This window comes from Gymnogyps californianus, chromosome 1 (assembly GCF_018139145.2).
Source record: "Gymnogyps californianus isolate 813 chromosome 1, ASM1813914v2, whole genome shotgun sequence".
Taxonomy (NCBI): Eukaryota; Metazoa; Chordata; class Aves; order Accipitriformes; family Cathartidae; genus Gymnogyps; species Gymnogyps californianus.
In genome coordinates, this window is record NC_059471.1 from 157,456,692 (window position 1) to 157,472,158 (window position 15,467).

At 40.7% G+C, this 15,467-nt stretch overlaps 1 protein-coding gene across 2 annotated transcripts in view; it reads left to right on the top strand.

The window, feature by feature from the left end:
• The window catches only part of CHST11 (carbohydrate sulfotransferase 11), a 175,254-nt gene that overhangs the window by 66,067 nt on the left and 93,720 nt on the right, over window positions 1-15,467 (top strand). For both annotated transcript variants that reach the window (XM_050915101.1, XM_050915102.1), the window contains exon 2: window positions 13,262-13,353. In XM_050915101.1, the coding sequence (XP_050771058.1) occupies window positions 13,262-13,353 (92 nt within the window). The remainder of the gene's footprint in view (window positions 1-13,261; window positions 13,354-15,467) is intronic.

A 15,467-nucleotide genomic window follows, 5' to 3' on the forward strand; every position in this document is an offset into this window, starting at 1 on the left:
CAGGGAGGAGAGGCTAAAGATTTCAGAAAAATAGAATAGGTTTTGACAGGAAAATATTATGTCAAGAGCTTGATTAAATAGAATAGTCGAAAAGCGGTGTGTTCTGGGAAAAAAAAGGTTATTAAATAAGAGGCTACTATTAGATGAAAAATTCACATTGCCATTTTCTCTGAATATTACTTAAACTTTCAGCCTGAAAACCCTGTAATGAAATAGGTAGGAGCAAAATACAGAGAATGGAAAGGAGAAACCAAAATAAACTTCTATTTAATTGTTGGATTTGAACAGTAAAACATGATGCAGCATGTTACAACTCTTGAAAATGAAATAATTACAAAATAAAAAAAAATACCAGCATCTGGTGGTGGATAAAACACTGGTGTGCTATGTCAACATCAATAATGCATGTATATATTCACTCATGTATGGATGTAATATAGTCACTCATATCATACCTGCATGAATAGCTCCACCTGCATGAATAGCTCCACATATGCACGCAAATGGTGTCCTTCCCAGCTGAATAAAATGCTTTGTCTGCTTTGGCTGCTGAGAACTCAAAGCAATCGATCTCAGTAAATCTTCCTTTCACTGTAGACAGTTCAGGTGCGATTCCCAGCCATGTAGGACAGAGATCGTTTAGGTGTGATTCCCAGCCATGTAGAAGGACAGAGATCTGTTTGAGTTCATGGAGCTGAGATGATTTATCTCAGCTTGGAAATGGGTAATATGTGACAACCCCTTAACTGTAAATTTGAAATCAAATCAGTATTTTTTCACTTGTTGCGTTCTATTATTTAACACAGCTTTTATATATACCTCCGTGGTAATGGCTGATTAATATTTAATGAAGACAAATTGAATTTTCATCACAAAATGTAAGGATTACCCCCAAAGCAGCAGCCTTCTGAGATTGTTCCCTCCAGGTCAGTCCTATCTGCCATTCAGTTCTGTGGCTTGAGAAAGCATCGCTTAAACTGTAATTTTTATTCTGCTTTCATTTCTAAGCTGAAAGTGCAAAATATTTTCAATTAAAATGCAGTTTCACTGTTTCAACTTTCAAGAACTTGTGATAAAATTAACCCACGCAGAGTTGAGAGCAAAGCAAGACTGTAATACATCACAGAAGCCTTCTCTGCAGCCTTGGAACGTTAAAGACAGACAACTAAACTAAACATTTTTCACAAATAAATGTTTTAAAATTATTTCTCCAAGCTGATGACCCTCTTTGTTTTATTGATACAATATTGAATGTCAGAATTACTCCTATACAGGTGCATATGGGAATGAATAAACTAAAAGTTAAATTGGCAAGTGAATGCATATCAATCTGGCGCACATAATAGTGATTTAAAAAATGTTTGACAGTTGGTAAAAATAGCTGTAACTGGGAAATCATCACTAAGCAGATACATTTCCCATGGGATCCTTGGGGGACCAGATTTTGGGCTGACGCTAGTTAAATGTTCTAATTTATGATCCAGAACAAAACATAGTCATTTATTGATCAGGTTTACAGAGGATGCCAAAGTTAGGGCAATGGTAAATGGAGAGGAGGAAAACTGCAAGTCATTCATAGAGAGTTGTGAATACCTAGTGACTTGGGTGGCAGCCCAATTTTAGTAATTTTAGTAAGGGTGAATGTCTAGGGGAATAAAATCCAGGTGATGCTTACTGAGTAGAGGACTCTATTCTGTTGAAAGGGAGGTCTGAAAAGGGTTTGAGGATGACGGTTCACCAGCTGGCCTGCCTGCTCCCTGGGCCACAGGAGAGCTAATGCCGCCCGGGGACATGTAAGGGTGGAGTACAGGGCAGGAGAGGGGAGGTTACACTTGCTCGTCGTATGGGTCCTGCTGCAGCCTTTGCTGCGGTGCTGTGTTCTGTGGGGGCACCCTGGTTTCAGCAAGTTTTAGTGTTATCTCTGAGTGTGTTCAGAAGAAAGCAAGAAGAGTGAGGAATTGCCTAGAAATTGCCGCAGGACAATGGAAAGTTAAGACGGTGCCTTGATCATAACGTATAGGTTCCTGCTTAGAGAAGAGAGCTGTGGCCATGAGGAGCAGACAGATGCACCGCAAGATCCAGTGGCTGGAAGGTGAGGATAGGTCAATTCAGCTTAGCAAAAGGGTATGTTTGGGGAGGAGAGTTTGACATCAAATCAGTTTCCCAAGGTGGATTTTCTGCTCCTGGGAAATTTAGAAACAAGATGAGTTGTCTTTCTGAAAGATGAACTATAGCTTAATTGCATTATTTTAGGGAAGTCTTCTGGAAAGGATACTTTCCTTTTTTTCCTCTCCTGCTCTTTCTGTCCCTCTCTGCATGAGGCCTCACAAGTGGAAGAACAGCATTTGTTTCCTATGGAAAAACTTTTAAGTCCGTGGTTCTGTCTAGCAGTTTTGTTGCCCGCCTCCTTCAGAGTCATACTGTCAGAGTGATCCTGTATTTTAGACACTTACTGGTCACCAGCTGCAACATTAATAGAAATTTCACAATGCAATTGACAGGCTATTAGTGACTGAAACCAAAGCTTATTATTTTGCATGCTAATTATGAAATATTATTATTACCAGTAAAGGTCATATAGGTATCCAGTATTCTGGAGCCTCAGAAACTGAACCTTGAAATACTGTGCGATTCCTTCATTCCTGTTTAATGTAGAAGAAAGCTACTTGCCTAGTGCCCTCATGCTATATATGCATATCTATATAGCATCTATCCCATGCTATAAAGCATATCCATAATATTTGGAGGAAGAGTCTCAGTCAATTTAAAATTTTTAGTCTATCCAGCATCCTATTTGGTAGTGATACCAGAATATGTATCTTTTGCAACTGCTGCCTGTTTTGGGTCCCCTTTAAATGCTCTCATCGGAAGTAAAATCACAGAAAGATCTTTCCTCATTCATTCCTTTTTCGTCTTGGACGTGCCTTCAGGAGGTGGAGTTGGTGTGCTTGGCCCATCCACTCGGGTATGCGTGAGGCATGACTGCATTTCCTCGCTGTAGACAAAGTGCATCAGAAGGTTTTAATTGAATTCATTGAAATGATGGGAGCAATGGAAGGAGATAGAAGAAGGGAGTAGAACCGCTGAAAGATAAGCGGGCACTGAAAGCTCATACATTCACTGCTCTGAATGGTTTTCTTGTGTTTGGGGAATTTCTCCTTAGAGAAAGACAGATCCAGAGTGCTCACTGCATCACCCGAGGTTGGTTCTAAAGCTGGGCTCTATAATGGAAATACAGATTATGCTAATTGAGATGAAGTTTTATAGTGCTAATGTGTATTTTACTCTTCTGTGTGCTGAAGTGCAGCCTGGGTCTGAGGGAGCTGACAATGTCCTATTCATATGTAAAATGTTTTGAAGGATCTGTGGTTTGGAATATTTCAAAACTGCCGCATGAGGGGATTCTTACATCTGAAAGCAATATTATCTGTGTACAGCTCGTTGCTAACAGAGAGAGAAGAGTGTGTGAAAGCAGCTTCCCAGCCTCTGCATACGGATGTATGGATCCTGCTGGAAGAAGGCAGGAGCACTGGAGAGCTTCCACGGTCCGATGGGGCTGAACGTGGCCCAGCAGTGCTCTGCAGACCTGGACCTGCCCTGATCCCAGTCAGCTGAGGTGATAACCAGCTGCTGGAAAAGTAAAAGATCTTGCAAAGAAGCCGATTGCGTCTCTGTGCCTTGGGATTACTTGGAATTTAGAAGTATTAAACAGAATAAACTCTTGGAATAAGACAGTAAAGCCCAGCTGTGTATTCATTATTAGTCCGGACATTTTACAAATCACAGAATCAGGCCTTTACTGTCTGTGGTACTTTTTTCCTTTTAATATCAGCATTTGGCCTTCGCATTGCCAAGGAAGTAGCGTCCTTAATTTGTGAGAGCTCATCTGCTTATCCAACAAGCTGGACTTGTAATCCTCTTTGCCATAATGAGTGACTGCTCTGGAAGTGATTACCGCAGGATTTCATACTTTCTTTCCCGCTTATCAGATTGTTTAGTGCTTCTTTTTTGTAAAGAAAATTATTGTTCATAAATCACAGTAAAGTATCAGGAGGATGTGATCGCACTAAAAATATCAGGGGCACTGCTTCAGAAGTGGTAAATCTTGGTCCATCTGGACATGTCGCTAGCACAGAAATGACCTGTGTCCCTTGATTCCTGTTTGTGTCAGGTCAGCTGTGCATATGTGTGTGTGCAATACTTCTGCCTGAAGTTCGGAGATCAAAAGTTTGAGCCTTTCATTGCTCTGGGTTAAAATGACTGCTGCAGCTCTATTTTCTGTTCTGCTTGGCTTGTGAGAAGACTTGCTGTGCGTTTGAGTATATCCATTGCAAATATGATTTTGTGTTTCATCTTCAATGCACATCTGTTGAAGAACAGCAAAGAAACAGTAGCTCAAATAGACTGCAGCTGCAGCAGCCGTCGTTTTCATTTTGACCGTGATTCAAGATAAATGCTTTTAAAATTACAGCTTTCTAAAGAAACCTTCCTCCTCTAAAGGTTTTTCTCTCACTCCCTCTTTTTTTTTTTTGGAGCGAGTTCATACATCATGTTTGTTAAGTAAACTGGTCCTGACAGTGTAATGGAAGTAGTGGGAAATACAGAAAAAGAAATCTAGCTTCTCATTTTTTAAGGACAATGCAAACGTAGCTTTTTTTCCCTGGACCTACACTTACACAGTTTTCATCTGAACTTGCATGAGAGAGATGGGGTATAGCCAACTGTCTACAGGCTTGAGAACTAGGCTGATAGGAAGAACAGAGTAGAGCATTCAACTCTTTGCTATAAAGAGAACCCAGCAGCAGATGTGCCTGCTGATGATGTTATAGCGAGTATCTAGAAATTGGAGGGAGGCATGTTTGGAAACCTGCAAGCTTCACTAGAAATTTTCCAACCTTCCCAGATTATTGCAGTCTCATTTTGCAAAACACATGGCTAACTTGTAGTGGGAAAGTAGGAAAAAGTGTAACGTCCAGAAAGAGAGTTTTTCTTTGCATTTTGATATACTGGATCCACAGTGTTCCTTCATACAAATTCATAATACACGTTTGTTTGTGAAATAACATATAGTTAAAGTTGGTCACAATTCCTTAGTTTCTTACTTCCTTTGTGAAAAGTTGCACTTGAGACAAAAAGAAAAAAGGAAACAAAGAACTTCTTCATAAGTTGATGTGGATGGTAAAAAAAAAAAAAATTATTTCTGAAGACTTAGAAATAGTTCTGGGAGAAAAGAAGCAGACCATTTTGATCAACATTTTGGGACATCTGGCTTTGCTAATGAATGGCGCAAACGAGGGCATACACAGAGATGAGCAGGCAGCTGAGGTGGTCAGCGATCCATCCAGAACTGACCTGTGAAATATTGTGATGCTCCTGAATCTGCATTTCATGCCAGAGAAAACAAGGTTGTATCAGAAAAGTTCTGACCAAGTCTAATATAGTTTGTAGTTTGCACCCACAAAAACTTGCTGCATTAAAAGCAATGTATGCCTGTGTGTGATAGATAAACAAAACAGAGATAAACAAAACAGAGCTCTCCTCGCATGAGAAGTAAAGCCTATGGAAAAGTCTCTTGATTTAGGTTTGTGGATAATTTCTTGAGACTTCTAAAGAAATTCTGTATGGATTAACATTTTTAAAATTTACTGGAAAAAAATTGCTCATTGTTCATTAACAGGAAAGATGTTGTGCTAATTTATGCCACATGTAATGTCCGTAGGGTGGCCAAGGATCTAAGTCTCTGCATAATTTCACCCAAGGATATTAACTTCCCCACTGTTCCCAATTAAACCCATCCCCACGCTCATCTGAGAACAAACAGGATAAAATACAAATTTATTTCTGGAAATCTGTCTAAAGCAAAAAGTAATTAAATATCCCTCTATTCTTTGGAGGGCATTTACAACCTTTGTAATTAGTGATTAGAGCTTAGAAACAAACGTTAAGATTCATTTCCTTGCTGTGCCAGGATTTATTTCATGTAACTTCAGCTATCAGCCCATCTAGGATTGCTGGTCAGTGGAAAAGAGAGGAGCCACCTCCAGAGGCACATGGGGTGACCCATCTCTGCAGCTGCGGCTCTCTGTTAATTGTAGGAGCTTAAATGAGTAGCTTAGAATAGACATCTCACTTCCTAAAATTAATTCGATCTGTAGCAACTAATTTGCTTTGTGGAAGTTTTTAACCTCTTTGGCTCTATTTTTCTGATCTGTGAACTGAAGACTGTTACTTTGCTGGTAACGTAACTAGCGGCTTTGCTGCTCGTCTCAGCTGTAATAATTTCACTGAAGTGTGACCTCTTCTTTATTTTTCATCCTTCACTTTTGTCGTATCCATCCACAGTCTTACTTTAGTAAGTCCCTCTGGTACATGAGTGGGAGTGGAAACATCAGGGGAGGGTAGGATGGACATGTTGAATCAATGAACCAGTATTGGTAAACTAAAATATAGCATCCCTGTTCCTCAGGTGGAGCTCTAAAACATCGAGCTTTTGGGATTGTTTCTTTGCTATGTACATACAGCACCCAGCTCAGTAAGGTCTCTGGTTTGTCCCTGAGGCACAGTGGTGTCACACAGGGTAAGGTGCTCTGGTCACAGATTTTTGCTTGTTTCTCATGCTGAGTAAAACCCTGTGTTTCTAGTTACTGTCTGGTATAAGGCAAAATCTGGTTCTCCATTAACGTAGAGAATAAGAATTATCTCATTCTCTGCATTTAAGACTTTGGCATGCTCATATACGATACCTAATCTGATTTTTACTTTCTAAAAATAGATCTCCCAAGCTCCAGCAAAGAAAGCTGCAGTTTTGCCTTAAGAAAACCAAAGAGGCCATACAAGAGTTTAGTCATAAATCCTTGTACCTGTGGTCTGTGGATGAAGGACTGATAATTTAGTCTAAAATCCTGAGCGGAATGCAGCAAAGCACGAGGCCCCAGATGTCACAAGATGTTGCTATCAATCTGTTGATCTTTGTGAACGCTGCTGAAGGATTAGTGTTTGTAAATCATTGCCAGGAGAGCTATCTAAAAGTCTCCTTACTTAGGCTCTGGAACCAGTGCTGGGTGACAGCATTTGCATTCATTCCTCAGGCTCCTGGTTGCTGATTAAAAATTAACCCTTTCGTACTGTTCGATGTCCTTAGCCTGATTAGTCTGTAGAAGGGAGCATAGGAATTCTAATGAAGTTTGAAATGAAGTAGTGTTTTTGTCACTGAGTTTCTGATTTTGCCTGCGGTTTGGACTTGGCTGAAGTCTTGCAGGGCGGATTGTTGTAAATTATTACGGAAGGCTCATTTTCCTGAAGCAGAACGAGCTGGTTACTAATGACAAGCTTGTTCAGCATGATTTTAGCTAAATGTCTGAAAGGTATGTGGACAGGATGTTCCAAATTGCAGAAAATTCAGTCCAAGAGCCTCTGATGAACTCTGGAAAAGGGCTGCTTCCTAGGGTCACTTACTTCAACTTTGCCCTGAGTATTTTCATGCTTCAAGAGTGTTGCATGTGCAAAATATTGTCAGATTGAGCCTTGCTTGGTTTGTATTTGGATGTGACCAGTTTGCCCTGAGCATAATTCTTGCTGGTACAGATGGAGCAGTAGTTTTATAGTATCATTTACAGACGTATGCTTATGATTGAGCTATGGATGTCTCAGTGTCTCTGAGAAGGTGTTTAGTGTAGTATTTGAATGTGTATTTCAATGCTTCATCTTATGTACCCAATAGAAGTAATTTTCTGTGCTACTTTGGGGTCATAGCAGAAGTCTATGCAAGAGTTTGGAAGACAAACCGTGTCCAAATCTTTAGCCGAAGAGAACTAAACCTTCAGTATGGGTATAATTAATTGTTCTTGCTTTGCTTTAAAAATTCAGTAAGTTTGAGGGCAGCAGCTTATTTAAACACAGCTAGAGACGCCAAAGATGTGAGTAACTGTTTTGATGCTGCTGTCATGCCTGGGCCCAGTGGCACTGATTTTTCTGTCTAGGTTGGTTAGGGAATGTTTAGGTGAAAGTATAGCCCTAACCCAGTTGTTTACAGCTCTAGGAGAAGGTACTAGGTTATGTACTTGCTCTTTGCTGTCAATAAGATGCTCCATGGAAGGCATTAACCCTGGCCTGCAGTTAGGGGCAGTTGGGCAGCAGTGTTAGCTGGGAAGCAACGTGCTTGAGCCAGAAGAGGCAAGCAGACTGCTGTCAGTTTTCAGCCTTTCATATGGAAATCAGACCAAAAAAGAAGGGAAATCAGACCAAAAAAAGGAACATATTTGACTTTTTTCTTTAAAACAAGAACAGGATCCCATCTTCAACTGGAGTCTCACCGTACTGCTGGCAATGCATACTTTTTCCTCAGTGAGACAACCTGTATCCCAAATAGGTGGAATGAATTATGTATATCAGCTTTAAGCAATGTTGTATTAGGGAATTTTGTCTTTGTACTTTAGACCAATGTAATGAAAAGTTAAATATTATGTCCTCAGAACCTTTCTAAAATATTTGTAATATGAGACGGCTAATTTAAGAGGCAGTGAACAGAGATAAAGTTTTTACATTTGGTTTTTGTTATCGTGCAAGTAATTAGAATAGTCCAAGCAATGTAAATTAAATGTTACCAAGTAGGAAAACAGTTGCTAGATAGCAGTTGGGGAACTTTTATTCTACAGAAGTCTTGGAAATGAGAGCCTCTGACATTTACGGGATTGTAGGATGGTAGGGATATAGGTGGCTGCTGAATGCATGCACCCAGCGTTTGAAATGTCACTTGTTTGCCTCTGTAAGTCCAGTGGAAGAAGTGACAATTATTTTGTGTGTTTCCTCTGTGACTTGATCCCACACAGGCTTGTAAAAAATGGTTTCATTTGCCCTCCTGACACTTTGTGAGAAGGTGACCTTTATGGTTTTAAGTCTCCAAGAGTCTTGGTTCCCATGATTTCCCCCCCCTTTCTCTTCTGTCTAGATAGTCCCACTGTTCACATACCTTTTCAGGCCAGTAATCTCCCAAGAGAAGTGCCACCATGTCCCCTCTCTCAGTTTCTCTGTAGCTCCTGATAGGGAGAGGCAGAAATTGCGTTGATGTGGCTTCTTATTCTTAGTATTTTCTCCTGTCATTGTTCATCCTGTGGGAATACCAGAGGTCTCCCATTCTGGGACAGGGTCTTTGTAGGTTACCGAGTGCATTATAAATGCCTTCTGCCAAGCGGAGGTGACAACGTAAGCCTGGTTCACATGTTTCCATGTGAATGATCTTCAGTCTCTGAAATGTCACACAAAAGAACGAAGACTTTACACCATACCTGCCTGCCTGCGTGTTCCCCCTCCCCACCTGTGCCCTTTATTCTAGGCACTGTTGTCTTGCATTTTTGGGTAGGTGCAACCTGGAGGTGACATCCCCTCTCGTGGATGCCAAGATCTAGTAGGTGCCTTGCCATGTTCATTTACTCTGTCGCTTATAACCGTGCCTCTGCCATCACGGGTTCGGGACCTGGGGAGGAGATGCTTGTAAACACATCGATTCTTGGATCATGGCAGGAGGTTCAAAGGCTGCCTGGCCTGGATGATGACCTGCAAGCTCTCAGTATGCTCCCAAACTATGCCTTTCCAAAGAGTGTTTTTAATTTGTGGGGTCTACCTTTTAATTTGTAGTCATCTAATGGATCAAGACTGTGGCAAAACATCTGGACTTTTTTTCTGCACGGACACTAGAAGAAGGTTTGACTGAGGAGCACTGTGTTCTCGTGCTCAGTGCACTGTAATTCACAGGTCAAATTCCTGTTCTTGGTACTAGTGGGTCTAAACAGAGTTTTCTAGAAGTTGTGCATGGATGCTTCTGTTCTGAGATCATTTAAGGCCTGCACATGTAGTTTCCTTCTCTCTATGTATATATACACAGATGATTATGATGTTGATAAGTGTTCAATTCAGTGGGGCTGTTTATCTTTCTCTCTTGAGAAACTGAAATTTGGTGCCTAGATAACATGCTCTCCAGATTTGCTATTAAATTAATGACTGGTGATTCCACAGCTTTTAACAAGATGGGCCAAGATTGCATTTTGGACAAATCACTCCTGGAGGTGGAAGAAAGGTCTTGTTCTTACAGCTCTTTTATTTAAGTAGCAAACTAACAATTCATTCAGTTGCTCACAGTCCTGGCTAAGTTCAGGGGATTGCTGATTTTGCTGCAGTTGCAGTATTAACACTATTCTTTAATCATTAAAGGCATTGAATATTGCTGTCAGCTGCTTCACGTACTTAGTGTGCGTGAACGTGATCTTTTAATCAGTTCTTGGAGCCATGCATATGCAATACTTATCATTAGATTATAATTAACTGTAATTATGTATGGAGATCAGCCCGAGCCATAAAATGTAAATTTAGATATTTACTATGTTAATAAGAAGATTTGGTGAAGATAAAGGGCTTGATTTTTTAATTTTCACTACCACAATAGTGTAACAGAGTCCTAGTGAAAGTGTTGTTAAAATTAGTATAGCTGCAGTTAACGTCCACATTACGGCTTTCTTATTGCAGATTGCTATAGGTGCGATTCAGGCCAAAAAGGTCATGTCATTCACATAAGGAAACACTGCCTCAGAGAAGCTGAGACAGTAGAAGACAGGTTGCAGGAGCCCTGAGAGGTGAGCTTGTCTATAGGCATGCCAGCAAGTGTTTTGAACTATATATAAACATTCCTGATAGTTACTCAGCTAAGGACAATTTTGCAAAAGGTGCGAGTGGGACTTCTGCTGAGGAAGGGGGAGTATTCCCCTTTATTTCGACGCTGCAGTTAAATTCTAGGCACAAGTATGTTCCAGGTGTGCACAGAGGTGCTGTGTACAACTGCATCAGGGCATGCTGTTCCTGACACCGATAAACAGGGAACCGAGTGCTGTGTTGAGCTGCTGTGTTGCTATGCTAGCTCCGCAGTCATCTTCTAAAGGCTTTATTGAAAAAACAAACCAATTAAGTAATATTGGGAATCATAAAAAAGATACAATGGTTTCTGTGACTAAGGTTCTACATTAGCATTTAGCTTTTGCTGGGGAGACAGTTGCGCTTTTTTGTTTGTTTGTTTACATCTGGGAATCAAATCTTGCACATTGTGCAAATAATTTAATCTTTATGGCTGTTACTGCTGCATATAAAGTGTTGCTGTGTTTATACCTGCTGGCTAAGTGAAGCAGGAAGGGATACATTTATGCACGTTACTGTTTACTGTATTTAATGGAAATGAAAAGTGAAGTAATAAATTAGGGAACACCACACTAGAATTATTCTTCTTCTTCATTTTGGAACAAAGCATCAGTGTTTCAGGATCCTGGTTAATCACAGTCTAATGACCTGGATACACTGAAACGTTCCCCTCTCCCTTTCCCCCTGCTCTGGTGTTTTAAATGGAAACTATGTGGTTTGCTGTTGACTGGAAGGCTCCATTTTGGAAAGGTTTCTTGTAATGGTGAAGGGGCTACAAAATGATTTTCAAAGCATCCCTGGGCACAGTTCCTGGTACAAGAGTATGGAGCGGGACGACAGACAGGGAGAGGACGGACAGGAGCTCTGTAGTTAGAACAACTTTTGGATGTCTCATACCCTCACTTTAGTGTTTTCTTCCTAAAACCACTTCCAGACACTGGAAGCTGACGTTACTCATGCAAAATGTTTTTAAAGTTTTAGCTGTTTTAAACACCTTCTAGGTTAACTTTTAAAAAGGCACATTAGCACAAAAATGAAGGAATTGCAATACTTGGCTGCGTGACTAAAAATGCCTGGAAGTTAATCAGGTATTTAAACACGTAAATTAAAATTATAGCATCTAATAACATTACTATCCTACTTGTGAAGAAAATCAAAACATTTAGTCAGTTTGTTTACTAAGCATATATGTCCGACTCCTGCCACAAGACCTGTGGAATCTCTCTTTGCTCGGGGGAAAACCAACATGGCATGTTATTAGATAATTACCTTCAACGGAAAAATAGAAATGAAGTGAGCAAAGGAATCTATTATGTTTCCAGATTGGAACTGTATACAGTTTTCTGTGGTTCATACTACTTGATGTATCAATTATAATTGCGTATCAGCCCTCTGTATTAAAACATTACTTGCCTGTATTCTCTGACTCTTGGCTTGAAGCCTGCAATATCACGTCTGCAAGTGGTGCAGCTCAGAACCGTTGCTATAGGACACTTCAGTAGTTTCTAGTTACAAAACATGGCAAGCGGTGGTGAAAGCGTGCCTGACTGCTTAATGCCTTTGGATTCCCAGCAGGAACATCTCTTCTTTCCTTTTGATTGTGTCTTAATTAAACCTTGACGAGACAAATCTCCCCTCACTGCCATGGCTGGCGCGGGCATCTGATTGCGTGATGCTCATTCCGTAGCTAGCAGAGCAAGCTAGGGGCAGAGGATTGTTTGCAGAGAATGATGTGGGCCATGTGAGATTAGAAGGACAGGCAAGCTCTTGTTTTCCTACTATAGAGGGTGATTGGAGCCGAATGGCTTCTTATGTAGACTTTTATGGCCACAAAGGTCTAACTTGAAACTGATGATCTGTGCGCCTGCTGGGGCTCAGATCAAGGTCTCTCCTGGAAACACTTTATCATCCAAAATGCTCCTCAGTCAGACCTTTGACAAAGCCTTTGGTTTGAAAACCTGCTGATCTCCAACTGGGATGACATAGCAGATGTTGGTTTTTGGATCAGTCAAATACTCAGTTGCAATATGTAGAGCAAAATATAGTTTGTAGCAAGAAGTGGAGCAGTGATTGACTATGTGCGTCGTGTACTGCTGAGTGTCTGTTCTAGGAGAAACTGAAGAGTTAGGCCAAAAGCTTTAAAATCAGATATTTTAATATTAGGTTCCTGTGTACTTCTGTATTTAGGCTGAGAGGCTCAAACGTTGCCTCTCAGAGATGCTGATTATAGGAATCCATCCAACTCCTCCCTGATGATCAGAGAAGCAGGTACCTAGCACTGCTGAAAATTGTGTCCCTTTTGTCCCTATGCTTGAATTTTTGTGCAGCCAAGCTGGAAGTTGTTGGATAACAGCTTTTATAAGAGGGGAACTAGAGAGCTTTTTTTTTAGTAACAACTTCCACTATAGATAAAGGATTTAGCTCTCGGACAATTTCTAGGGAAATTAAAATTAGGAATTAATACACAACACTGTCTAGAATCCCCAGATCTGTCAGAAAATCTCTTCTTGCTGTACGTATTGCAATAGGTTACTGTTAACCAATGTTGCTAACCTGTATTAATTTCAATTTCCCCTTGCAGTAATGCGTAGAAATCCATTCGGGATGGACATTTGCTGCCGGAAAGGATCCAGAAGCCCACTGCAGGAACTGTATAATCCCACCCAGGTGAGTGTCTCGTGGCTATGATCAAACTTCCCAGCCCGGTGTACAAATACAGTCTCTCTTGAAGGTATTTTAGCCTGTTTTTTCTCATTTATATGCAGTAGCTGCCTTCAGCTTGGAGAACCCATCCTGGGACTTGCAGAGTTTAGCCACAAAGTTCTACAGTTTGAGCTAAGGGCCTGATTTTTAAAGGTTTTTAGTCATCTAATGATGTGGACTCCTCTAAAATTTTTTCTTAGGTACATAAAAGCCTTAAAAGAGTACCTTTTAGATCTCCTAGCTGGAAGCCAAGGCACCGTAATTTAATCTGTCGATCAACACACAGAGTGGCAGGGTGGAGTGAAAGAATGTGGCATGATACACATGAAACAAGGAGTGCGGTAAGACTGTAAATTGCAGTAATAACACATGAATATCATTTATATGGCTTTCAGGTAGCCCACTGCCCTTCCTGTCCTGGTTCATTGGTTGTATGGAATCTAGACAAACACAGTAGCTCGTACTCTTCCTTACACTGTGTGCTATTTAACACCTGACAGTCTTGATGGGAGCTTAGGATAATCTCAGCTAGAGTTCTTCGTGTGACAAGCAGTGCAGGAAAGCTACCTGAAATTCCTGCTCCCGTTCGCTCCTCTAGATCAATTTATTCCCTACATGTGGGCTGAATTGGCACATTCAGGAGCAGCATTTCCTGTTGGCAGCCGAGAGGAAGTGCTGCCATTGAGAGAAAATGCCAGCTGACTATTAAACATATTTATTAAAGTTTAACAACCGCCTATTATATATTTATCCATCAATGAATACATTGAGTTTTACTAAATTGGCTATTAAGGAAAGTGACTATCCCAATAAATCTAACTTGTTAGATTTAACAAGGCAGTAAATGTTTTAAATACTATTTGATTATGAAGAGACTCACTATATAGTGTGCAAAATGAAGTCTAAGTGATTTAAAGTATTTATATGAAGAATTGACAACAACCCAAAGATATGTGATATCTGTTATGTAGTGCAGTAAAGCTCCATTTGCTCAATAGTGTTGTTTTTACGAACGTAGGCTGACTTTCTAATTCAATTTGGATTCTGTGCATGGCTGGGAACATGAGTTTATCATACTAATATACTGGCCTTTATTGACCATTATGGGAGTTAGCATTAGGTAAATGGAAAGTGCATGTAAAAGCCCTGAAGAGGAACAATCCAGTGCTACAAAGGAAAAATGTTAGCGTTTGCAGGTTAAATTTAAAGACTCTTTGCAGATGCTCAAGAAGGGCAGGTAAGGGGAAGGAGACTGGCTGAGTAATTAGTCTCTCTGGGGTCTCCTATGTGTCAGTCGAAACCTCCTTGCCCTTTAACATTGTTAAAGGCCATCCCGTAAGAAAGAAACATCCCCATCCATTGAAGGGCCGTAATCCCAGAGTCCTTGCAAACTTGGTTAACTGAAAAGATTTCCTGAGCTTCCTGAAGCAGGGGACGCAGCTGGCAGCTCCTTCACTGCCTCTCCTTCCTTTCTGCGTGCCCTGACCAAGCAAACTATTAGCATCCTTTCCAGGCTCACGTACGAGCCAGCCAGAAAAGTTCATGTTTGAGGAAGCACGGCCGTTCTTGCAGCTGATGTTGAACTAAGCAGATGACATTTTTTACGCCAAAGTGTTCCCATCAGCTCACTGACATCCATTCTTATCAAGCTTTTAGTTTTTGTTTCTTTCTTTGTTCTTAATTGGTGTTTGTTTGCTTTTTGGATAGGGCTTTGCATGCTGCACTTAGTCCTAGAGGGACTGGCAATGTCAGGCAAGCAAGTGCGTGCATTTTGGGAAAACAGTAACAAGAAAAGGCAGTGAGTAGAGGCTGCCATAGAAGACAACAGGCTGGAGATGACTCCTAGAATATTTCTTCAAATATGTGGGTCATCTTTCTTTCGCCATTTTTGCCCAAATAAATGTCTGTCTCTAAGGTGGCAGATTAGAGACTGGTCTATATTTTGTCAGTAGCATTCTTGTCCTCAAGAATTCACCAGTAGTTGTGAGGCTGAGGGGATGGAAATCAGGCCCCTAATCTTTCTCTTCTGTTTCTTGCTGAAGCAGTTGCGATCAGCCATTTGTAAAGTCAGGTCAGAAGTCAAT